This window comes from Balaenoptera borealis (genome assembly GCF_965194805.1).
Source record: "Balaenoptera borealis genome assembly, chromosome: 11".
NCBI lineage: Eukaryota > Metazoa > Chordata > Mammalia > Artiodactyla > Balaenopteridae > Balaenoptera > Balaenoptera borealis.
Window position 1 is genome coordinate 63,568,250 of NC_138868.1, and position 27,470 is coordinate 63,595,719.

The 27,470-nt window shown below is 35.9% G+C and overlaps 1 protein-coding gene across 3 annotated transcripts in view; it reads right to left on the reverse strand.

Annotated features, from left to right (window-relative positions):
- Positions 1-27,470, reverse strand: part of DLG2 (discs large MAGUK scaffold protein 2) — a 2,068,078-nt gene that overhangs the window by 1,594,840 nt on the left and 445,768 nt on the right. For all 3 annotated transcript variants that reach the window (XM_082343299.1, XM_082343288.1, XM_082343300.1), the window contains one exon: positions 4,980-5,054. In XM_082343299.1, coding sequence (XP_082199425.1) covers positions 4,980-5,054 — 75 coding nt within the window. The remainder of the gene's footprint in view (positions 1-4,979; positions 5,055-27,470) is intronic.

The following is a 27,470-nucleotide window of genomic DNA, read 5'->3' on the forward strand; positions in this document are numbered from 1 at the left end:
TATTTGGGCTGTATACAAGAGGAAGTCACACAATGAACTGTGGAGAAAAAAAGGTGGGGGAGAAGCTACCAAAACAGGGTGAAAAAAACCCTTGCACTAGTATAGAATAGCTTATGCACATTGTATTAACTGGTTTCAATTAGAGGGAATGATCCCAATTGTGGGTAATGGGAGGCAGTCTGGGAGAACATGCTGAAACAATAAACACTTTAAAAGAACATCTCCTCTGGTTTCTTACAGGAACGGCTGTTTTTATTGATTTCCCATAAAAGAGAAAAATTACTTTCATAATCTAGAGAGACATTGTAGTGAAATGTTAATATGCTTTTAAATTAAAAAGAGTATCTAGCCCCACTCTTCAAAAATGGCTTTATATTACTCAGAATACAAACATCTCAATATGACACTCCATATCATCAGTTCTTGCCTGTCAGAGGACAAATGTTTTTTTTCAAGAGCTTCAGGATTTCTCCTTTTACAGTCTTAAAGACTTGTGTATTAACTCCTGGAAACTCTTCCTGAACAAGCCTGAATCCCTGTTGGAAGAAAGGGCCCTCCTAAATAGCCCTAAATTAATAATGAGTTATTGCCTGTTTTTTATGCTTTTCTTCACCAATTCATCCTTCCCCCATCACTTGCTTCTAGAATGACCTATTCTTTTCTTTCTTTTCTCTTACCACCTTTCAAGCAATTACCATGTGCCAGGTGCTGTGTTAACATGTGGTATGCATTATCTCATGTAAATCTCAAAATATCCTGTCACACGTGTAAACTCAGAGAGATTAAGTAGATTGTCCAATGTTATATGGCTAGTAAGTGGCAGAATTCGTATTTTAACACAAAACGTATTCAATTCTAAAGCTTTTATACTTAACTATTACTAAAAATTGCATATTCTGTCTTCCAAAATCCATCTTGAGGCAAATCTCCATTCTGAAAAGTTATAGCTTTTTGTACAGACCACTATATAGCATGTATTACACAGTATAATGATTATATGCATGTATCGTTCCCTGCTCTATCCCGAGGAATCAAAGGGTCAGTTACAACTTACAAAATATGCTCAGTAAATGCTTCTTGAATGAGTAAATGAGAGTTGATGTATTCAGAGTACAGTGTTCTTATTTACAAATGCTTATATGATTTTTAAAAATATTTCCCATATCTATTTATGGGTGAATACTACATAACAATAGAGATATGCAGAAATAACAATATCCATGATAAGCTCCATAATAGCAGGGATTTTTTTTTTCAACTTAGCTTTTAGAAACTCCTCTCATTACATTATTTTTAAATTTCCAGGAACTAAGGGGTGTGCAAACATAAAGAGAAACAAAGCAATTATTCTAGACAAATCATGTGTATTTATATAGCATATGTCTAATCAATAAAATTATACATTACAGCCATTTCTGAGTAATGCTTAATAACTAAGGATTGTGTTTGGGGACATTCCTCAAAGTGACCAAATCCACTCATAGGCCATAGTCATACTGAGTGGTCCAGAGACCTGCCCTGAAATGCAGCAGCCGCTCAAGCCTCCTGCAGCTGGTCAAATCTAAGGTTCTTTATTTCCAGCTGACAGGAACTAATTCTTAGCCTAGTTCACTCCAGATTCAGAGATCTGCCTGTCTTCACCTGAGTCCCAGAACCTGTGGGTCTCTTCTCATTTGTTTCTAAGTGGCAGGGGTTCAGGTAACCACTGTGTTCATACTCGTGATCGTACAAACCAATGAGCATACAACCCAATTAAATGTAAAGTGTAGAGGTGAGGAAGGGTATCATTCTAATGCTTAATGCAGCCATACAAGGAAAGATAAATAAACAAAACTGTCACACTTCTCACTAGGGAAGATATTTCACTTATAATTATTCACAAAGTATAAATATGCCTATGTTTCTGTATAATTGCTGGAGGTAAATTTTCTATTCAGCTTGAATCCCAATCTGTACATTGTAATTCTGACTAAAAGGAAAAGTCTTTAAAAACACTTCTTGGTCCCATTATTACAGAGATGTGGAGTGCCAAAAAAAGAGAGCATCCAAGAGGAGAGTGATCAAGTAGTAATAGAAGTCATTTTCAAGGCAATATGTAGCTGTTGACAGGCATTTGCAAAACAATTTGGAGAGAGAAAGTTTCTTGGAAGAACCAATGATAAAACCTCTGCACTTAAAATGAACCTGGAGGCAAAAGCACACACAAAGACCAGGACTGTTTTGAATAAAGTAACAAAGCCTAGCTATAAGGATACAATTACTCCAGAGCAAAACACCAAGAAAGAATAGGGCAGCGGGGAGAGAAGTGTAGGAAAGAATCAAGTGAATTTAAAAATGCACAAAGATAACAGAAATTATCCATTTATTTTGAATGTAAGTATGTATTAATTAATTTATAACCTGCTTCAGCCCATAGAGGGTTTGAGACGGACAAGACATTCTCTTAAACGCAGGAGGCTAAGATTGTGTCTATTTCCTGAGAGATGAGAAAATGGAAATTAATACCAGAACTACTTCACATATTGTATATAGCTTTTGTTATGTAAATATGCTTTTATTACTGTATTGTTAACTAGACATATTTCTCATTTTATAATGTGAGTTAAGTCATTACCAAATTATTCTTTGCTCATTTTTATGTGCCCAAGTGTTATATATAACCAGATATTTGAAATGAATGGACTATTATAAATTATCAAAATCCCACAGTTCTGAGTTCTTTCTGTCTGAGACAACTACTCATTACATCAATACTGGTGGGAGCTCCATAAATGTTGCAGACCAGGAGATGTTAGTTAAGGGAGTTTACTTTTTGGCTGCAAATAAATCAAAGAGCAATAAATTCCCCCAAACAAACAAAATAAAACAAAATCTAGATAACTTAAGGAAAAAGAATGTAACTTATCAGCAGGTTATTGAGCCCTTCTCACAAAATTAAAGAGAGATCTGAGCAAGCTAAACCTTAAAGGGCAGATATACGGCAACTCAAGGAATCTCAGCAACTCAAGGAATCTCGGCAACTCAAGGAATCTCAGCAACTGAGGTTCATAGAATATTTTCCAAACTATTGTCATTCATATGATTCAATACTGATGGCTACCAGTTTGATATCTCTCTGGTACAAATTTCAAATACCCAGGAGAGAGAACCCAACAGGCTCACCTGGGATCAGATATTTACCTCTTGGACCAGTCAGTCATGGCCAGGCACAGACTCACAGATCCCAAACATGGCCAGTAGGAGCCTACTTTTGTAGACTGGGGTTACTGACAGAGAAAGCAGAATCATTATGGGTTGTGCAATTCCTCCAGAAAGTGCTTGCCCCACTGGGATATGTATTACTTTTAAGTAAATGGCAAAGGAATTTGAAAACAAAATTCCTCAAAACGCATATTCAATGGTACTCTGAAGGAGAAAGTATAAAAGGACACTTGAAGGTGAGAAATGGAAACCACCCAACTAAGAAAGTAAAAATATATTTATTCCTATTCAGCAAGAAATGTGAGTTACAAAATAATTTATTAAAACTTATTATAAAGAGGAAATCAACAGATTGAAGGTTCATTTATTAAATATACACTCACAGAGCTTCTACCGTGTACTCAGGGATTTACCTAGGTGTAGGTATACTAGGACCCTGAAGAGCACATGGTCTTCTTGGAGAAATAGGCATTATAAATCAGTAACTGTGAGATAATATCACTAGGGATACAATAAAAGGAGTGATTGATGAAGAAATAGAATTATTAAAACTCATCCTTTCTCTGGCATCAGCAGAGTCCCTAAGTAGGTGCTCCCCTCTGACCACCTGCTCACAAAAGTGTGACATTTTAATACTCCATGTCTCCAGCAAGCTGAGCTGCCTCTGCACTGCAGGAATGCCTCCAAAATTTAGCATGATCATCGCTCCTTCATTAAAGGTGATCCCACCTTCTCATCTTCCACAGATAAACGGAAATCAAGGAAAGAGGCTTCATTCTCTCACACAATCTGAGTGAAAAGTAGGCTCCTCCAGGCCTACTGCCTTTTAACACAGTCATAAGTCATGCTATGAGAGTCCAGCTGCACCTTTCAGAAGCCTGTACCTCAATAATAGATGAGGATATTTAAAGCACTCCACATATCACTTTATACTGCCTGCAAGGTAGGTCAAATGAGGGGAATGCCTCAAAAGTAACTTTCGAACTTTTTGTCCTCATCACACACAAATTATTTCATGACAGGCAAACCCTCAGTTACAGCACACACGGTTCCCAGAGGAACCACTGTCATTTCTATCAGGCAATGTGTATATAAAACTATATCATACAATCAAGCCACTTTCTTCACTTATTCAGAGCACAGCGTCGTGGAATGAGTTCATGAAGGACAGTCAGGGCAACCAGAATCTATTCCCAACCTTACAACTGATGCACTATTCTTACTTCCTTTGCATTTAAGTTTCCCATTTACAACAGAGGAATGATGACATAGTACCTGTTTGTTTCTAAAGCACTTGAAAATTCTCTGATGGAAGATTTCACACAAATGCAGAGGCTATTATTATACCAGGAAGACTTGAAAATTGCAAACCTGTGTACTCATCACTATTAAACAGTCAACACAACAATGGAAGAAGAGAAAGAATCCTTCTCTAAGGCATCTAAAATCAAGTATTGCTGAATATGCAGCTATTGAGAAAAATATATGTGCAAACACATTCATTTTAAAGAGTATTCAATTCTAAACCATCAATAACCCATTTAGACAAATCCTTTACAAGTTACTCTCACTCCAAAAAAGAAATACATGTAATCCCTAATCACCGGTGCTTCTTATAATGTAGAGCTTTCTGAGAAGATATTCTTTCTCCTTTCAAAATGTTTGCTCTACTCTAGAATTTCAGGGAGTATTCTAGCCCATTCCACTAAGGTTGTTCCAAAGTATAAAAATAATTATCCTTTAATCTTGCCAATCTTAGAATAATCAAATAAACTTACAGTACAGTGGTGAACAGGCATCCAAGCAGGGGCTTCCACTGAACAATTCTGGGCTGGGCACTTGCCTTGGTTTTGCTGCAAATAAGTAAAAAATATGTTATGTTCTACATATGACGTGCAGCAATCTACACCAGCTGATATGTTTATCATCAGTGTGTTTATTACCATATTTACAAGTATAGGAGAAGTCTTTGAGAATAATTTTTTGGTGCAGTGCTAAAAGAAACTAGGTATGTCATTTCTACTCTTATCAAGGCACAAGAAATTATTCTTTGGTTTTTGTATTTCGCTAAGGCCTAGGTTTTTGGAACCAGGCTTCCTCAGCAACTGGCCTTTCAGGTCCCGGTGGGAACCACCTGAGAATCCTCCTAACCTAGAAGCAGAACTGGTCTCTCCTCCAGGCTCCCAGAGGACACCAATACATGCTGTACCCCTGTGAAATCTCTTGAGTCAAGGTACAGAAAGACTTGTTTACTTGTCTCCCCTTCCAGATCGTAAGCTTGTGGTGATGATTCTCTCTAGGGCATTTCATAGAATCCCAGAATGTAGAGTTGTACAGGAAAGATTTTAGAGGCCTTTCCTGTCACATCAGAAACTGAGGTGCAAAGAAATGAAACAAGGAGCACAGAGATCTAACATTCTAAACAATTTGCCAGGCACTTCTTTTCACATAAGAAATGTATCTCGAGCTAACATATTCTTTTGTTGTAACTCCAATAAATTCAATTCTAATTGGCCTTTTAGAGAGAATGAAGTGCTTTCCTTTAAGAGTTCTGATTAGTGCTAAAAGGGGAGGAGGTGATTCTAATACAACATCTTTTATCTTTACTTATTTTACACTCAATTATATAAATACTACAAATAATGTTAATAAATAATCATATAAACCACAGCTGTGATTTACTGAGCTACAAAATATGCGAATGGTTATTCTAGACTCAGTACATTATCACTAGTTGCTATAACAAATATGGATAGATGTGTTGCTATGCCCATTACAGGAGAGAAAACTGAGGCTCACAGAGGGTAAGAAGCTCATCTATAAGTTACCCTACAAGAAAGCAGCCTGACTGGGATTGCAGCAAGAATTTGACTGACTCTGCAGCCCATGCATGCTCCTTCTATGAGAAACTGGTATTTTTCATTTTCTGTTTAATGGGGCTTAAGACATGTCATCAACTAACATGATTTCATCTTATCAACGATCCTAACATGTCTAACTTAACTGCAATAAAGTACTGAATTCAGTACTTGTGCTAAGAATCCTATTTTGTGATTTGTAAGCCTTTTAGAGAAACCTTTATTTAGGTGATATATTTTTAAGGCATCACTAAACTCTGAAGTGCTGTTTGAGGGATTATTGATAGAGTCACCATAAAAATACACTAAGATCATCAATCTCCATGCTCAGTTTTCTTGTTTAAATCAAAACATGACATACGGTACCAACAGGGTACATAAGGTGCACTGGACTGGTGTCAGATGACCACAATTTCAAGCTAAGCTCAGCCAAGTGCCTGCTTGGGAGTCACATCTGTAGAACAGTGTTGGTATCTCACCTAATTCACAGGACTTCTATCAGATGATAAAGATTTGCTTCAGATAATTACCACAATTTGCAAGGATGTTATGAAAAAGAACACACAAAGTAAAAGGACACTTTTATTGTTCTTTTCTGATAGCTTAAGCCAGATAAATATAATTTATCTACATGTGAAGATAAGCCTTTTGAAATTTGAAAGCATTATTAAAATGCTAGTTATTATTATTTTTAATTATGATAAGTCATACCAAACAATGTTAATGGTGAGGAATGTGTCCTTTGTAATAATTCATAATTGTTATGTTAGTAGAGGGTAGTAATAATAAGCTTGTTTTACATCTAGATACTATATATCTTTATGGAGCATATGGTAAAGAAGGAAAATTCAATAAATAAGTGAGCTGTGCTTAGGTGGAGGAATATAAGTACGCATAAAATGTGATGGGGGGCATAAATAAGTAGTGTTTAAACTTCTATGGATATATACCATGGAGTAAAGAAAGATGGGAATCTGTGTGAGTCTCCTGTCCCACTATTACCTGAGTTTTAGATACTAAAGGCTTCCCATTAGTGTTTTAATCAAGAAGATTAACTATATGATTACACAGGGCCAGAAACATAAAAAGGCCTACTGAAGACAGATGCCGTGAAAACATGTATTATTTGGTAATCCACCGTGTGTGACTAGAAAAAAATAAGACTGGAATAGAAATTAGGATCTTAGATTTCAGTATTGTCCCCATTAATCTACCTAGTGTCCCCATTAATCTATCTGTGGAACTTTGGGAAAGTTACTTTAACACTTTAAACCTCATTTTTCTCATGTATAAAATGAGAGGGGTTTATTTGATCCCCTCATATACCAACCTATATTCCTCCCAATAATTTAATATGTTTCCTCCTCCGAAGGGGTACACCTTCCAGTTGAATATCCCTGCCATTCTGATCTACTGTTACCATAGGGTATGGTTATATCTCTGTGAGTTTGCATGGTAATAAAAGTTAAGAACTGCTGGACCAGATAATCTCACAAGAGCTTTCCACTGAAGTGTGGTTACTGAAAACCCCAACCTCAGGTTTTACCTATCATTTCACTCTACTTCTAAAGAAGACAAAATCTAACATACGTCAAGGGAATTGTCACAGCAGTGGAAGTAAAATTTCTCTTTTTCCTAGAATTTTTCCTTCTCCTTTTTTAGTATTTTTTCTCTCCAATATTTAATGTGGGCACCATGACAGAGTTTGGGGTTACTGCCTCCTTCGCAGGTCCCCAGCCTTTAGAAGGCCAGCAAGGACCAGTATGAAAACTAGGGGAAAGGACACTCTCTAGTCTATTTTTAAGTTAATTCTTAGGCCAAAAATCAAGAGGGAACATTAGAATTCCCTCAAGAGCCAGCCTATCTCTCCAAGTTTAAGATAGAAGTTGGTGAAAAATTACCCTAAAGACAGATTTCACTTCCCCTTCTCTCTCTCATCCATCTACCCTAAATATTTATACCTCTAGATTGTTGATATGTGACTTGATCTGGATTCAGGATCTGAAACGCTAACCTTGAAAAACATGTTATATTAAGAGACAAAACTATCAGTGGGTTTTGGTCTTTTCAAAATACTACGCTATTTAGATAGATTGATGTCTCCAAGTCTCTCATCTTCCTTGATGGTCTTTTTCCAACTTTAACATCTTGACATATTTCATTCCAGAATATCCTGAGCAAATGAGCTAAATATGCTGGACAATTAAATCTCAGATTGATTATGTAAATATGTAACTACAAAGAATTTTAATAGTGACAAACACTTGACAAAGAAAACTCTAAAGATTTTCTGCTCAACCTGTCCCATCCCCAGAGAGAGTAGAAATTTTTTGTGTATCAGGGACTTACATCTGTTAGAGCGCTTTGGAGTTTACCAATGCCTATATAGACATTTTCATTATTTAATCCTCAGAACAAGTTTGTGTGTGGCAGGGTGAGAAATGATTCATCCAAATAAAATTTTGACCTAAATGTTTCATTCAAAATAGCATGTTCTTCTGAAAGCAGAGAAAAAACTAAAAGCTTCTGTTGTACTGTTCACAATAAAATGATTCTCATAATCATAGAAGTTTTTTCTGGGTTGAGAAGTATCACATGATAGTGCTATATACATATTCATTCATTCATTTATTCAGCTATTCATTTATCAAACATGTATTACATAGAAGGTACCATGCTAGGTATATATAGAGATATAAAATTTAGAGATATAAAAATTAAAATCCTTTCTCTTAAAGAGCTCCCAACCTTTTAGGAGATACAATGCAACACGTTACATTTAAAATAGGATTAAAGGGCTTCCCTGGTGGCGCAGTGGTTGAGAATCTGCCTGCTAATGCAGGGAACACGGATTCGAGCCCTGGTCTGGGAAGATCCCACATGCCGCGGAGCAACTAGGCCCGTGAGCCACAACTACTGAGCCTGCGCGTGTGGAGCCTGTGCTCCGCAACAAGAGAGGCCGCGACAGTGAGAGGCCCGCGCACCGCGATGAAGAGTGGCCCCCACTCGCCGCAACTAGAGAAAGCCCTCGCACAGAAACGAAGACCCAACACAGCCAAAAATAAATAAATAAATAAATAATGTTTAAAAAATAAAAAAATTAAAAAAATGAAATAAAATAGGATTAAAAACTAGACCATTCATTCATTTATTCGGTCAACAAACATTCATTGAGAAATTAGTAAGTGCTAGCTGTTGTATTAGAAATAAGGATATATCAAGACTCAGTCTCTGTCTAAAGAAGTTCCCAGTCCAAGGAAAAAGACAAACCAATAAACATGCAATTATAAAGCAACATTAATAATATGGTATACATAAAACGTGACATGGACAGATCAAAAAGATCCAACTCATCCATTTTGGGGTCAGGAGTAAGGGATGAGCAAGGGCCATAGAAAACTGTGCAGGGAAACTGAGGCCAAAGGCAAGAATGTTGAACTCTGACTGGATAAATCAGGAAACGTTTTATAGAGAAGACACTTCGGTTTTCCAATAAAGCTTTTAGGAGGGAAAGGGTGAGTAGAGGGCCTTCCAGGTAAAGGTGCACCATGCACCATCTGATAGTGAATCAAGGTATTCTTGGACTTGGTAAGGAAACCTCTTGATTTTGGGCCACAGAAACCTGGGAATGAGGGGAAAGTATGATTCTACGCTACAGAGAAAGCTGACTTCGGCCTTTCCCCTCATTTATTTCTACTTCACAGCGCATGGACAGCAGGGAGTCCTGCCAGGGAGTGGACCTGGAGGGATCCAGTCCTGATCCTATTAAAAAACTCAAAAGGCTCTCCTGAGTTTAGTCTCTGGAAAAGCACTTAAGTTGTCTTTCCCATCTTTTCTAAAACTCTCAGGTGTTTGACAGATGAAGAAAAAGAGATTAAAACATGATGTACAAGGGGCAAAACTAAGTGGCATGGCAGAACGAAAATGACTATAACAATGTATCTGCAAATACACTGTAAGATGTAAAGTACTTTTATAAATGTAATGAATAATTATATTTAAAGGATTATTATAAACATTAATATCTATGAGTTAATGCTTACTAAAATTACTAGAAAACACATTTTCTGACTTCTAGTCAAACATACGCTTCAGCACATCAAGAATTAAGGTAATTTTCCAAAAATTTGAAAAAAAAAAAGAAAAACAACTCCCAGCATGCCTCCAAATCATCAATTTCATATATACAGATATACAATGTGTATATATATAGACATATAATGTGTGCATATATACATACATACATATATGTTTGTGTACACACATATGTGTATAAATAATTGCCCTTAGGCAAATAAAGGTTTTCATCCAATTAGTTTCCTAATTTGCCGTAAAGACGTGTAATTTCAGAGTAAGTTGTTAAAAGGAGAAAATCATATTTTGCCAGGTACCAAAGTACACTACAGTTAGAAATATATGTACAAGGTAATATATTGGAAGCCCTGTCTAAGACACCAAGATACGATAAAAATGAGATTCCAAAGGAGGTGCTATAATTTTCAAAGGAAATTACCAAGAACCACTTTCAGGTCTCTAAACCCTTATCGATAATGAGGATATACAAGGGTTAGCTGGTTGGAGATTTACAAAGAGAAGGGATTTCTTTGGAAAGGGGCTAGGAGGGGTCTAACTTTTCACCTAAGATTAGTGAAAGAGGCATCAATGAGTGTATACCTAAAGCTTAATATAAGTCCCTTGGATTTAAGAGGTGAGTATACTGGGATCTGACTCGCCCCTGAAAAGTTTATCAAGTAAGATAACATGGCAAGCTGGTCATTGCCTCAGGACAGGTGGCTTCATCTGGGCCAGTCTGCATGTTCAGAGCTTGTAAGGACAAAAGAGCCATCCTGGAGCCATTACAATGCCTGCCAAGACAAGCCTCTGTGTGGAGTGGACTGCTGTAAAACTTGGGGCTGAAGAAATGCATCATCCACATTACAGGAGATTTAGTCAGAGAGGCCCAGAAAGAGAAACTGCCTAAGACCCACAACAATGATGACCCTGGGCAAGTTGCTTAACCTCTCTTTGTCTCAGTTATGAAGATTAAAGGAATTAATACAAGTGCTTAGAATTATTTCTAGACATAATCAACATTAATGTAAGCATCAGATATTTTCTTTGTTTTGTTATTATTATCATTATATGTCAGGCTCAGAGAGCAAAAAATATGACAATCCCAGTCTAATAAGGACTTTCTGCTCTCCTTTTTTTATTTCCCTATCATGCTCCACACCTGGAGGAATAAATAACCAACTAGCAAATGACAAAAAAGAAGAAAGAAGCCTATCCCCAAAGCATTCCCCCAAAACAGACATCCTATCTGAAGATCCCATAGTAGGGAAGAGAGAGTATTTAATCAGGAAAAGTGTACAGAGTTTTGATTAATATTTGAGACTGGACAATTTTAATTACTTAATTGAGACTGTATTTGTGATTTTAAGTGACTGTAGGACTTTTAATTCTTTGCAAGTGACTGGAAATTCATGGAAAGTCACAGGACGGCCTGAGTTTTCATCTAGAGAGCAGGGTAGGTATTACTGACACTAAGAAGCTTTAAATAAACTATTATGTATAAAATAAGTTACAAGGATATATTGTACAACACAGAGAATATAGCTAATATTTTATAAAAACTATAAGTGGAGTATAACCTTTAAAAATTGTGAATGACTATATTGTACACCTATAACATCTAATATCGTACATGAACTATACTTCAATTAAAAAAAGAAGTTTTAAATAAACAATGGGGAGCCCCAAATAAGGTGGCTTCTATCCTGCTTGTTCAAAGTATATTACAGATGCTAAACACACTCATGGTCAGTATTAACCTTTCTCATTACCTTTTGGGCATAATTCCTCACAGTTCCTCAATACACAACTTTATCCTTTCCTGGGCTTATCTTCCTACTTGTTTCCTTTTATTTTCTCAGGTTTCAAAGATGTTTAAAATGAGTTGGCCTAATTTGTTTCTGAGGAAATCCTTACTAAGATTGACATCGTGCTGGGGAATCATGCATTTGGCTCTTCTGTAAATGAGGAAACTGCTGCTGACCCATTCTCCGCAGGATGCTGAGAAAGAAGGTTTTTCAGCGGACAGTGAAGGTGATGCTGAGTCACGATCATGCGTTCCAAAATCTCTTGTGACTCCAGGCAGCCATTTGCCCAGGTTCGCAGAGGTGCAATCTGTGGCTAACTAGTACATAAGAGGATTAACACTCTATGTTAAAACATTTTCTAACCATCTGACTTCCTGGATTAATTAACTATGATGAGTTACATAAGCTCTGAATGCTCAAAGCAGGCCACATTTAAATATTTATTACACATGAGAGTCACTGTTGTAACTTATTTTACAGTATCAATGGAGAGAGGCATTTCCTAGGTGTATAATGAAATAACATTTATTGAGCACCTATTAGATGCCAGGCACTTGACATGAGTTGTTAGCTCATTCTATCGTTACATTAACCCTGAAAGGTGGTGGAGGAAAATGTTTAAAACAATGAGGAATCCATTGGACCTGTGCTAGAATGCTAGATTTTTCACTTTCTAGATCTGTGAACAAGTTTCTTAGTCTCAGTGAGTTTCAGTTTTCTCATCCATAAAGTGGAGAGAATAATACCCAGTTTAGAGGATTATTAGAAGGATTATACAAGATAATACAGTAATATATTTAGCCCAGGGTCCAACATACATTCTAATCATAATAAGTATATTTATATTATATAAATATTAATATTTATCTTACAAACCAGGGATTTTTCTCCTATCCCACTTAACTTCTCTAAGCCTATTTTCTCACCTCTGAGTATAAAATAATACTATTTATCTCACACGTTCACTATGAAAATTAAATGAGAAAAAGTACAAGAAAGTACTTCGCAAACATCAGGAATTTTAAATCTAGGTTTTAAATCTAAGTTGGAAAGAACATCTGAAATACTGCAACAGTTTTAGGATGACTAAATTTGGGAGCCAGAATTGACTGTGTAGTCTGGGATCACATACTTGAAATAATTGGTCTGTAAATATTTCTAAGAAATATATTATCGTACTTTAGCTTTTTGTGGAAGCATGTCCCAATATTCTCTGAAGCTCCAGAAATCTCCAAAGTTGAATTACTGTTATGTAGAGTTAGATGCAATAGAGTAATTTAAGCCTCTAAATAAAAGATAAAAAAAAAACCAGAAACATATTCTTGTAAAATACTTTAAATGCCATTGATATTTGCATGCTGTCACTGCATCCCACTGACATAACAAGATGAAACAAGAGAAATGAACTACAAGTGTACTTTTCTCCTTGCAAGAAAGAAACTTTGGCCATTATCCACTACTGCAGTCAATGAATATTCTTCACTGGCAGATCTTATCTATTATATCATAAACTACTAACTCTTATGGAAACAGAGGTTGTGATTTTTAAAATAAGATACAGTTTTCTTCCTGACACTTTTTAAAATTCATCTGTAAAAAATACCTCTTTTGAATAAACAGCTAATGAAAAATACCTAAAATTTCAGGTCTGCCAAATAAGGTCCATCCTTTGAGGAAAGAAATGCCGTTCAGAAACAAGATCAAAGCAATTCATTTCTATTTTCACTGCTACCATAGAGACAAAGAAAAAATAGTACAGAGTTTTAGCCGACTTAATTCTTCCTGAAATTTATAATTAACTACATGGGAAAGGGGACAATTACCATATTTCCAAAGAATAAAGGATTAAAAAAGTTGAGCTTTTGATAAGATATAAGTACAACCTATTAAATATGCAATTCATATCAATTTGTTCTTATAATCTTCTTGAGTTTCTGAAAATTGCATATACATTGGACAGTGTTTTCTGAAAAATATCCTCGGAATGCCATCACTTTAAATGTACATAGTTCTCTCTTGTCAGAGATTCTTCTCAGATATTAAAAATTCCGGCAAAGCCTAACACAAAGAAAGGGGGTTAGATTGGTACTGTTTTTGTATGTGCCTTGTCTTCCTGACACCTATGAATATATGTTTTTGGACAAATGTTAATCAATGAAAGAGTGTGCAGGCTTTTGCAGATCAGGCGCCATAGCCAACATCAAGCAGTCAGCCAGGAAGAACTAGCAATTAGACCTGTCCTCAATTTAAATAGAACTTCAGATTGCTAAGTACATTACATGTGTATTAATTCAGAACAGTTTTATTTTAAAGGACTAGCAAGAAAGCACTGTAGCTTGAAATCCTAGAAGGCTCATACAAAGACAAGGGAGGGAGAATTTCTTTTTTGCTAAAAATATGTTTTTATTTATGGCATCTTTAGCAAATGATTTTCAAATACTTTTTATCAGCAAGAATATCCAGAATTCCTCTTCACATTTTCTAATTAGAACCATATTTGAAAATAAGTAATTTATGTTATTTGGGGATACCATAAATACAGCATGATAAATTATATATCTCTTTGTGAAAACATGAAATATAGGAGAGGTAAGTTTTGTTTTAATACTTTTTGAACTGTGTTTTAGGGAACACCACAATTCTTGCTGATATGGATAATAAATGGTATGATTCATATGTTAAAATTTGACTTTTGGAATTTTTAATATGTGGAAGTTGTCTTCAGGGAGACTCTCTATTGTCACCCATATAGCTACATGGGAAAGTGGTATATTTGATTATTCTGTGGTGTTTCTGTCTAGGGTTATCAGAATAATTTTAAGGAAATATTTGAAAGTGACTAAAAATTTTAACTCAGATGTCAGCCACAGGATAACAGAACACCTATTCAGGGCTCCTTTTGCATAGCACTGATGTCATCTGTATAGCAATAATCATTATTATAGTTTTTTTAAGTTCTTTTTGGAGGTTACTTGAGGTGAAACTATTCAATGGTACTGGTACACTTTGTTCTCTAAAATGCAAAGCAATGTTTAAAAAAAAAAAAAAGCAGAATTGCTGTGAAGTCACATTCCCTTCCTAGACAAGTTTGTATCGTGAAAGCTGAGTGCAATATAATGCATCCTGCTTTGGGAAAAAAAAAGAAAACACCTTTATTATTTCTTCAATTATTTCATGAACTAATAATTTAGGACAATAAATCCATTTTAAAATCTCCTATTATATAGGTTTCAGACAAATTTTAATGTTTTTATGCTAAAAATATACTATATAATTTAAAATTATACCTCTATATTTATGGTAAACATATACATATTATAAAATCAAATAATTTTCCCCCAAAACTAGGTTAAGTATCATACTATAGAAAATCTCTGAGAAGTTAAACAGACATAAGTTAGCATTGTTTTATCAAACTGAAAACCTGATCTGGCTGTTTTAGCTTTTGTTTAATAAAAATGTGCTATTGACTTACAAGAATTTTTATATTTTAATTTTAGAGGTTTAAAAGTTGATCGTTATAAGTAGGTTTATCATAGATGTGATCCAGTTGCTACTCTTTTTGGAGTGTGTGAGGACTTTTATCTCTTTTAGTCCATTTCTTTTATACTAAAATGACATTTCAAGTATCATTTCAGGCCCAGCAACCATTCACAGAGAAGTTCACCAATTGCCTGTCTGTCAACTGAATAGTTTATCCATCAGAATACAAAGATACCTTTTACAAGTATTTCCTGTGAAGTGCATGTTATACACACACGTACATATGTATATATACATATACATATAAATATTCACATACATTTGTGTAAGTTGCAGGAAAGAAGTGTCTCATCCACTTGTTCATTTACGTAGCAATGCAGTGTCTACCAATTGTGTGTTAAATGAAAGAATCAATCAACATTTATGGTATACCTGTCAGCACCATACTAGGTGGTTGGCTATAAATATGATTAATAACTTCCCTACCATCTTCAAAGACTTCACATTCTAGCAAAAGATAGGCATTTGTAAAAACTAATTGTACAACTAGATGTTGGCTATTATACAGATACAGACATTGTACTGAGGACATGAAGAGTGGCTAGCTCAGTTCAGTAGGGCAGTATCAAGGTAAATATTTACAGAGGAATCTGCATTTGAGCTGAGTCTTAAAGGCTAAAAAGAAGCTCATTAAGTAAGCATCAGGTTAGAGAGTTGAAAGGCATTCTAGACACAAAGAAAAGCAGGTACATAGAAACAGGAGAATGGAATTCAGATTGTTTGGGGAACCAAATATAATTGACTATGGTTCAAGCTAAGGCATGAAGGGTGATGGGATCTGAGATAGGAAAGTTAGATGAGGGCCAGAGCATAGAGAGCCAGGTATGTGAGGTTAAGCTATGCAAACTTTATCTTCCTATAGGCCAGTGCTTCTTAAATCTATGTGTGCAAAAGCAATTAAGAATACAAATCATCTAGGCATCTTGCTAAAATACAGGTTCTGACTCAGTAATTCTAGCATGGAGCTCAAGATTCTGCATTTCCAACAAGCTCTGAAGGGATGCCATTGTAACAGATCAACAGACCACACTTTGAATAATGGGGAAGTAGGGAACGGGGAACTCCTGAAGAGCTCCCTGTGCTATACAGCAGGTTCCCAGTAGCTATCTATTTTACACATGGTACTGTATATATTTCAATGGTACAGATGAACCTATTTGCAGGGCAGGAATAGAGACACAGATGCAGAGAATGGACATGTGGACACAGCAGGGGAAGGGGAGGGTAGGACGAATTGGGAGATTAGGATTGTATGTATATTTTTATTTTATAAGGAAGGTCGCAGTTAACAGCATGGAAAAGTATAGGAGTGAAAGGATGGGGAAGTTACAAAGAGTGAATGGGGAATTGGGACAAATTGAAATTTAGGGAAAAATAAGAACCGAGATCAATTCCCACTTTTCTAGCCATAACAACTGGGAAATGGCATTGTAGTAAGATAGAACAACTCCCATTTATCTAACCATAACAACTGAGAGTAGCATACTATCCAATGAGCAGAGAATAGAGTAGTAGAATGATTTATGCTCAGAGGGCTCTGCAGAGTGGATATTTTCCTGGAACTTTTGACTTATAATTACTTAATGGGTAAATAGAATTCTAAATTCTAAGAATTTATTCATTTACTGTCAAACCATTTTTTCACAAAACCTGTTGTCTCTTGAAAGTTTAGTTCAAGAACTGAATTACTTAGATCCAAAGAAATGGATACGTGTGTGTAGGAGTATTAGAATAGAGGTATTTGGGGGGAGAGTATTTTCATAGGATTTCAAATCTGGTACTAATTTTGAATGCACACTAGAAGAAAAGACTAAAATATTTGGTCTCTTTCTCTCACCAGTAAATATCTATAAGCCTGGGAAACATTCACTAAAGCCAGAGGAAATTCCTATCACCATGACTACATAATAGAAGTTTGACAACTAGAGTGGTAACCAGCTAATTGAGTTAATGATTCTACTATGAAATTTATCCATAAATGTCAGATTCCCTAAATAAGAGAAAATGAAAGAGGAAAATGAAGAGAAACAGAAACATTCACAGCTATTTGGTGACTCTACATTATGTATAGCCGCTCTACTAAGCCCTATGTATATATTTGCACTAGCTGTTCCTTTTGTCTAGAATGTTCTTCCCCAAGATCTTCACAAAGCTGGTCCTTTCAAGTTCCCAGAACTTTTTCAGAGAGAACGTCTCTGTCCACCCTATCTAATATAGCCCCTGTTGCTTTTTATACTCATCCATCTTTCTATATTGTGTTTCTTAGCTTTTTAAATTATAGCAGTTATTGCTATCATTATATTTATTATCTGTGTGCCTATTAATAGCCAGTCTCTTCACTCTATAATGTAAGTTCCATGAGGGCAGGGACCTTGTCTGATTTATTCACTGTTATATCTCTACTGCTCACAGTACTGTCTGGAACATGTGTGCACTCAGTAAATACTTGTGGAGGCAATGAATATTGTATTTAATACTCACAACAACCCCTCGAAGTGCTTATTATTATCTCATTTTACAAATAAGGAAACTGAGATTTAGGTTACATAATTTGGCCCAGACAAGAGAACTAATAACTGGCAGACCTAGGACTCCAGCAAGAACCTGTCTGACTCCAAAGACTATGCTTTCAAACCCTGTACTATGCAGCCACTCTAAGCCAAATTCAGTTGTGGATGCCAGCTGCTGTCCAAATGCCTAGTACCCAGTTCTCTGAGGGATCCCAGACCTGTCAGGCCAATTTGTTTGGGTCACTGTAATTAACATAAAATTAGTCCTAACACATATATAGATACAGCTCTCATTTTTTCCAACATACAGTAATGCTAATGGTAATAAAAGATCTGTTTCCTCTAGGATTTCCTGCTTTCAATAATTTTAGTGATCCTGTCCATGTATACAGTATTTTATATTTTTAAAATCAACTCATTTGATCCTGTACAATAATCCTGTGAAGGAAGTACTCATAAGCCAGTATCATTATCCCCATTTCAGACTTGAGAAGATAACACTCAGGGAGAGTAAACTGAATTGACTAAGTTTACTAATATAATAAATGGCAAACCCACGTCTATAACTTTAATTTCTGAACCTTGGTCCAATGCATATTCCCAAATTGTCTTTGGTGAAACATACATACGTGCAATGAGACAGCTCTCAGGCAAGTTCATCATTGGTAATCTGCTTTAAGATAATCTTACTATGAACATTCAGATGAAATAATGGGTAAATAATAAAGAGAAGTGATGAATTCTTTTGTACTTTATAAAGACAGTTATGCAATTTAAAAAATTTTTGAGCATAATAAATGTGTTTAAATATTATTTGGTTTGCAAATTTTGATTTGTACTTGTTTCCTTTGCAAACCCGCACTTGTCTCATAAAGTAAGATTTACCTAAAAGTCTCATAAAGGATAATCCTCTCAAACTCACAGCACATGTATCTTTTACTCACAGTGTCAAAAAGGGTTGATGTTGTGAATAACATCCTGGTAATCGGGTTTGGCAGGAAAGACTATTTACTACAGATGTATTAACAGATGACTGGTGTGATTCATACGATACATTTTTATTTCATTTCTAAAAGTTTTTTTTTTTATAGGCTACGAATATGTGTCCAAAAAACTACAAATCTACAACTAATTACGAATAACTTTAACCATAATGATAAACCATTATGAGGGTGCATTATTCTTATTTAATTAGATGTTTAGGTTGAGAAGGAACAAAATCCAAAATATAGTATCAAGAGTATGTTTTAACTAAATAATAACCTTGAAGTGATTTAACCAGGAGACAATGATAGTGGATAGGAGCATGGACATCAGTGACAAAGATCTGGGTTTGAATCCCCACTATGAAACTGCTCAGTTATGTAAACAGGCCTCATTTTTAAGATGTGGAGGATTTTACTTCATTGAGTTGGTCTGAGGAGTAAATGAGTTAATTAAATCCATCAAGCTCTTTCAGTGTGTCAGAATATGTCCCAGATATTATGTATACAAACATGAGAAAAGTAGACGTAGTCTCTTCCCTCATGGAGCTTCTGTCTAGTCAAGAGACAGACACTGAGAAAATAATCATACAAATCAGGGTATAATTATGAATTGTGGCAAGCAGAAATATGGGACAATATGAGAGTGGATACCAAGAATATAAAATCTAACTGGAGATTTTAGGAAAGGTTGTGGCATGTACAGTCAGACCTGGAAGATAAGTAGCATTTAGACAGATGGATGGTGCCATCTAGAAAGAGGAGTAACAAGTACAAGTCTCCAAAGCAGAAACATGGCTGATACCCTCAAAACACAGAGGGGAGCCAGCAAGGCCAATGTGCCAATTAGTTTAATGAAGGACAGGGAAGGCAGCATAGGTATAAGAAGTAGTCTGGCCCATGCATTTTTAACATTCTTGGAGTATAAAATACAAAGTGGAATGATGGAAGGTAAGACAGGGGAGGAACTGAGGTGCCAGGTCAAGGGAGACCTGCATACTAAGGTAAGAATTTGGACAATCACTCATCTTGAGTTGAATAGGGTGCTATCGCAGGGCCTCCATGTGAGAGTTGTGCCGTTGGATTTGTGTATTAGGTTGATCATTCTGGCAGCCGTATGGAATACTTAACAAAGGAAAGTTAAGCTATTATATTGATGGAATTCAAATGCTAAAGTGTTTTATGCAATTAAAATGGTTAATAGCAGGTTACTAATGTAGTCATGAAATCTCTTCACATTGGCTCTTCTCCTACTTTTCTACACAAAAAGGCCAGAGTTTATTAAAATTTCCCTACTATTAGCTGTACTTCTGCCTTTCTCTGCCCCCCAGGAGTTTTTCCTGGTCCATTAAGCCCCCTGCTCCAATCTCTGTTCAGTGGACTTGCCACCTTGCAGACGCTTGGTTGAGATGATAGGTATCAGAATCAGTGTCACTGGCAGGTTAGGTATGAGAAGAGCATCAAGAAAAGATAAGAAGATAGGGAGACTGTGGCCCTCAGCAGAAAACAGTGCACCTACCCCTTACAGGGTAATATGCTAAGTACTTTATAGTTCTTGTCTAACTGAATTGTCAAAACAACCCTGTAAGATAGGTACCATTTTATAGAAGAGAAAACTACATTTCAGAGAAGGTCATCCAGCTAGTGAAAGGTGAAACCACTGTTTTTACTGAACAGGCATAAGGATGGGCAAAGGGGGGTGTGGCAGAAAACAGGAGAGAGCTCAAATCAGAGAAACGAAATGGGTGAGAAGTCAGGGCAAACTGGGATTTGGGACCAGTGTTAATGATGGAAGGAAAGTCCTATTTCCCTTAAGATAGTATTTCAATTTGATATTTATGACTGGGCCCCCACCTATGGCTGCATCCTTTGTATCTTGCTACTCACATTGGATACCTTACATCCCAGCCACACTGACCTCCCTTTCCTTGAATGTGCCATTCTCTCACTTACTTTTCTCTCTTCCAGCCATCTATCATATCTGGGACTTGTCCTACAACACTCTTTCCCCCTCATTGTGCCCTCCATTCTTCATATCAGTCTGTCACTTCCTCAGAAAACCCTTTCCTGATATGAAATCCCAACCTACCCTGCAACCAAGCACACCAGATTCTTTAGGTATCTCTGTGCTCATTTCATAGCACCCTATATTCACCTCCTTTCACACACTGTTATTTCTATAATTGGCTATTTTTCCCATTAGACTAAAAGTTCCATGAGAAGAGATTGTTCATTATATCCCCATGACTTCCAATATGTCAGGTACATATTAGGCATTCCATAGATACTTGTTAAATGAATAAAATGAATGAATGGATGTGCTATTTTACCATGAGAGCAGATGCAACTATACACCTGCATGAATAAATAGCTTTGTCGATGAAGACTGGGCCACTCAGGTCAACCATTTGTTGCCTTGTTGATTCGTTTCATTTTCTCTATGTAAAGCTCTGCTGGAAAATAAATATAATTTTAGTGCCCCCCCACAAAAAAAAACTATAGTTGTAAATACCTCTATGATGAACACATTTATGAGTACATGTCACTTTTTTCTATTAAAAATGATAAATAATATAATACTTATTAGCATTAACAAAAATATCTTTTAAATGCCCAGCAACAACTTTGATTTCCTTTTAGAAATTCTAAACGACTCTAATTCTTATAAAAGATGGTTGGTTGACAAATACGAAAAGTGATATCTTATTTACAGAATAGATGTGGTATTAACATCAATAAAAGCTTCTTTTATGCTGCCTGGTCTACTTTTCTTTCTGCTTTTTGAATTTTATTATGCACATCAACCTGTTACACATATTAAATATTAATAGTGCCATCATGACTTTATTAAAAAAAAATACAGGAGTAATTCAACATAGCATATTGCAATTGTCTTTGTAGATTTTTTAAAACTTTTAAAAAATGTTTATAAGTTTGGTTAATGGACACCTGAAATAACAATTTATAATTCACCCACTACTACTTTTTAAGAAACTTAGTGTACATGAATAATTTTATTTGCAGAGATAATATACTTTAGAAGAATATTAGATTAGGATAGAAAAGGAAGGACCTCAGAGATACATTAAAATACATTTGTTTTACAGGCACAAGGACACTGATGCCCAGATGCCTCTAGGTGCCCAAATTTACAAAGTACAGATTTACTTTGATTTTTTTCACAGTTCCACATTTCTTCTGTTCTTGTATCAAATCCCATATGCTATTACATATGATACTTGAGAATTCCTACACAGCAAAAGAAAAATTCTACCAACTACTTGCATTTTATTAAATTTAGCCCACAATATTCTGCCTACTATCCAGAACTGCTTTCCTATTGACCAATCATCTAACAGCATGTTTCTGTCTTACCATAGTCTAACATTATTTTCCTTGTATTCTAGTTATCAGAATTATTGGGATTATTATATTTTAATTATTCAAAACATGTAAGAAATGTCCACTCTATAAAACATGTTATAGTAGTTACTAAATTGTGTTTAATCAATATTATTGGGATGATCTCATTTTCCTCAATGACCACATCCAAAGAAAGGGATAGATTAAAGATATTACTTGTGAGTTAATCAATAAACTACCCTATAGTTAATTATTTCATTATGCCAGGAATTGTGCTGGGTACTTTTAATATTTTATGGCAACATCACTTACTTATAGGTAATATCATGTTTTTCTCACAGATGAGGAAATCAAGGCCCAGGGAAGTTAAAAAACTTATCCAACTCCTAAAGCCAATAAGTGTAAGAACAACAATTTAAATCCAAGTCTTGCTCCAGAGCCCTGCTCTTCACACTAAGTCATGTCACTTCTCTTTTCTCAGTAGTGACATTTGTGACAAAAGAGTTAAAATTGAAACTGGGCAGAAACGTTCCAATAAAAGAGATGATTCAATCTTCTTATAAAAGTGAGTTATCTTAACATCTGAAAAGACCTTGGGATCCACGTGACAGAAAAATCTGTGTTTTGGGTTGCTCTGATGATTTTCTGGCCTAAAATATCTTACTTCAAATCTGTGGGGGGTCTGCAAATCAGTCTGATCAGACTTGAGCCCTTAAGACCTTAAGCAATCTGAGTCTTATGGGTGAGATCTAGGGTAAGATTTTTTTATCAGGGGGGTTAGATTATTATGAAACATGTCATAATCTCTTCCTTCTTTTTACATGCAGAAAAACTAAAATGAAAAACACTTCTCTGGTATGTCTAATAGATCCTTTTATATTGCCATTATGCAGTGCTTTGTCTTGATTTGTCATAATCTCTCCTTTCATTAATCTTCTAATATTATTCTTAAGAATATGGAGCAAAGACATGAAGAGGAATTTATTTCTACACTGTGTGTGATAGAAGGGAATGGGAGAATGGAGAGGGTCAAGAGGTCATAGAAGGATCTAAGGGGACAGGAAATATGTTTCATGCCAAGATGCGAAGGAAAGAAGAGAACCAGTGGAAGTATTTATGTTTCCTGTCACTGAAATCTTTGATGGGGGTGGTGGTGAGCTGTGATAACTGAGATCTGTCACAGATGAGGTAGAACCTGGGACAGATCAGGGTAGTTAGTTAGCAGTTCCAGTCTTACTGAAAACTTCCACAAAGCAAAACTTGAAGAAAGCATCTCATTCAGAGCTGCTAGAAGGTGGACTCATTACTGGAGAATAAAGTGATAGGGGCTGAACAGAGATAGAATTAAAATTTCAAAGTTGTTGGCAAGTTTCCTGTCAAAGAGCCCCAGGAAAGTGGAACAAGGGCATCCCAAGTACATGGTCACTTGGGAAAAAAGGGTATCAATGAAGGTGGGTGAGGTGAACAGGATTTGCGTTCTGAAGTCCTCTAGGATATCGCCTCACTTATATGCAGCTTTTAAATCAGCCATGCATTATTTACCATTTAAACATCATAATATAACTTTGTTGTAAGTATGTTTGTTTTTATAAACATGTTACATATGCCACCCTAGAAATATTCACGAATATAATTAATTCAGGAAATTCATAGGTATTTGTCCCATTGAATTGTATAATTTACATGATAAATCAAAATACTGGAATAATGACATTTATCTCTGATACAGCATTTAAGGCAGAGTAATAGTATTTCTTACCTTATACCTGTAGTCATTAATATTTTGATAAGTCGATATATAGCACGACACGTTTTTTAATTAGATCATGTTTTCCAAATTGAGGAAACTTAGATTTCACTGTTGACTTAATTTGTTCAATGCAACAGAATTCCAGTTTTGAGTTCTAATTAATAACCTTTTAAAACATTTTTAAAGTACTCATTATGTTTTATATAGTATCTTCAATTATTATGATTTTGAAATAATTATGAAATCCATGTAGGTCAGATTTGACAGTATTCTCTCAAGAAAAGTAACACTGAGTGTAACACCTAAGGAAGACTAAAACATATTTAAGAGACTGTTTTCCTGGATTATATAAGGAAATACAAGTTGCCGCTTAGCTTTTTTTTTTTAATTTACTTTAGTTTATTTTTACTGACAACTAGAAAAATTGACTGAGATGCTTGGCAATTTTTAAAATAAAATAAGGTATTCATCTAACTTTGAGGCCTGGTCAACTAACCCAACTAGAAGTTTTTAGGCTTCAAGTCCATTAACATCAACTGAAGCTGCCATGTGATACTAGGCCCTACAGGAAGATATCCCTTAAGATTTTTCTGAAATATAATCTATAAAAGTAAAATATTTAAGGTCATACTATGGAGAACTTGGTTGGTAGATTCAAAATTAAATAATCTTTCTTCAGTGATAAAAGGAGATCACAGTGGGAAATCTATACTTAATGAGTCTCAGGCACTAAGCTATTGATTTTGTTGTGTTTAATGGATGTCCAATCAATGTGAGAAACTAAAAGATACAGCTCGAATTAACTCATGTTATACTTACATGCAAAATGAAAAGTGAGCTAATGAATAAATGTCTTTTAATTAGTTTTTCCCAAAAATAATAGTAATTTCTATTCAAATAACCAGTGATGATAAAATTTAAATACATTATTCAGGACTGATGACAGAATAACATAAAATGTGTTTGAAATTTTTAGCTATTTTCTGTAAACCCATAAAAGAATTGCCTATTGATTTTATTCTACTCCCACCTTTTGTTTCTATTTCTGATAATACAAATACTTCATTTGCTTCTAATCAAAATAGACTCATTTCAACATTAAATATTGTGTTTGTTTGTTTCAAATCAGAGTCTAAAGAATTTTTCCTTTAAAAAAATCCCTAAAATGCAGAATATCAGAATTCTCCAATCAGAAACAATATGTCAAGCCACAGTAAAGCTGATTGGCTTCTTCAAGCATACAAGACATGGTTTTTAAATGAAAAGCTAATTATCACACTCAGAAAGACTACCTGATACATTATGTTAAAATGATGTGTAAGCTACACTACTACTACAGATATTTTAATATTGAGATATAAATAGATGCAAAAGCAAATCCTGCCATAAAAAACAAAAACAAAACAAAAATAAAACCACAGGCAAATTCTCCTTCATTTGCACAAACACACAATATCACTTTAAGAAGTTGAAATCAAATAAAGACAGGACCCTCAGACCTTCGTGGGGAACAAAATGCCCAGCAAAGTAAATTATACTAATCATTTTATCTCATGAACTGGCAGCGCCTACCAGAGCTGTTTAATTACAGGACCAAAATAATAATAGAAAAATGCTGCACACAACAACAGCCCTGTTTCCTATCCTACCTTTGTGGTGACAATGCACAGGCAATCCATCCTGGATCCCTACACAGGACTCAGTACATGGAAATCACACCAGCAAATCAGCAAAGGTGAGAAAAGCCTTTTGGTCAATGGCACACAGAGAGAAGCAGAAGCTGGATTCTGCACAGACGGCTTTTCCAAGGGGGTCCCTCATGGGAAACTCGAGCCCTCCTCCATAGAGCTCAAGGCAAGCAGGATTCTCCTAAGCACCGGAAAATCCCCTAGAAATCATCTCCGGCAAAACTTCCCGGTGGCTTGCGGGGCTCCGCGGCTGCATGGTCCTTAAGTGGATTCCGTGATCGGAGCAAGGCTCCCGGAGTGCCTCACACAGTTCTGTCGTGGAGATGAGTGTTACAGCAAGCACCAGAGAATCACATTTCAGCTCTCGTTCTTGTTTCTGAATTGATCTGCTGCTTCAGTATACCCATAAGATCTCCTTTGCCAGAGTCTCCCCCCACCCTTTGCTGCCTTCGTCTTTCCTACTAACAACTCTGAGTAAGCACAACACAAAAAACTACCCGGCGCATCTACTAAAGGGCTGTCGTTCCGCTGCCAGAACAGCGGCTTTGGGTAATAAAAAGCTATTTATTATGAGCATGATTCCCAGCAGTCTAAATGACTCGAAAGGTATGACTGAAAAGCTAAGGTGCATGCGGTGCTGCATATATCACATCTCAACTCATTTGCAATTACAAGGGCAGCTTCTTACAAATGACTAGCAGCTTGAAAAAGAAAATCCCGGCCAGGTACATTTTTTAAAAACTGAGAATTTGGAGGTTTAACTTAAAAAACGCTCTCGATTTCTTCTTTTATTTGTGTACCTATTTGTGCCTTCTCTGACATGTGAATACACAAACAACCTGAATATTTAAAGTATATTATAAAATCGAGGTGGGAGGAGGTTTCAAAGCGTTCATAAAAGTTCCACAATCTGAGAGGCAAAAAATGAGTTTTCCCAAACTTTTCCCTCCTCACTAGCTGCCTGCAGGCACTTATTACGTGGGCAGAGCTCTGTGTTCCCTTCTGCGGATTCTAGCAGCAAATGATTAACCCTCTCCCTTCCTCCCAAATCCCTCCCAAACGGCTGCACAGACTGCTTTTGAGGCGCTTGACAAGCATCATTCTGGATAATAATATACTTTTTTAGTTTTTTAAGGAACCTCCATACCGTTCTCCATAGTGGCTGTATCAATTTACATTCCCACCAGCAGTGCAAGAGGGTTCCCTTTTCTCCACACCCTCTCCAGCATTTATTGTTTGTAGATTTTCTGATGATGGTCATTCTGACCAGTGTGAGGTGATGCCTCATTGTAGTTTTGATTTGCATTTCTCTAATGATTAGCGATGCTGAGCATCCTTTAATGTGTTTGTTGGCAATCTGTACATCATCTTTGGAGAAATGTCTATTTAGGTGTTCTGCCCATTTTTGGATTGGGTCATTTTTTTTTTTGATATTGAGCTGCATGAGCTGTCTGTATATTTTGGAGATTAATCCTTTGTCAGTTGCTTCGTTTGCAAATATTTTCTCCTACTCAGAGGGTTGTCTTTTCGTCTTGTTTATGGTTTCCTTTGCTGTGCAAAAGCTTTTAAGTTTCATTAGGTCCCATTTGTTTATTTTTGCTTTTATTTCCATTTCTCTAGGAGCTGGGTCAAAAAGGATCTTGCTGTGAGTTATGTCATAGAGTGTTCTGCCTATGTTTTCCACTAAGAGGTTTA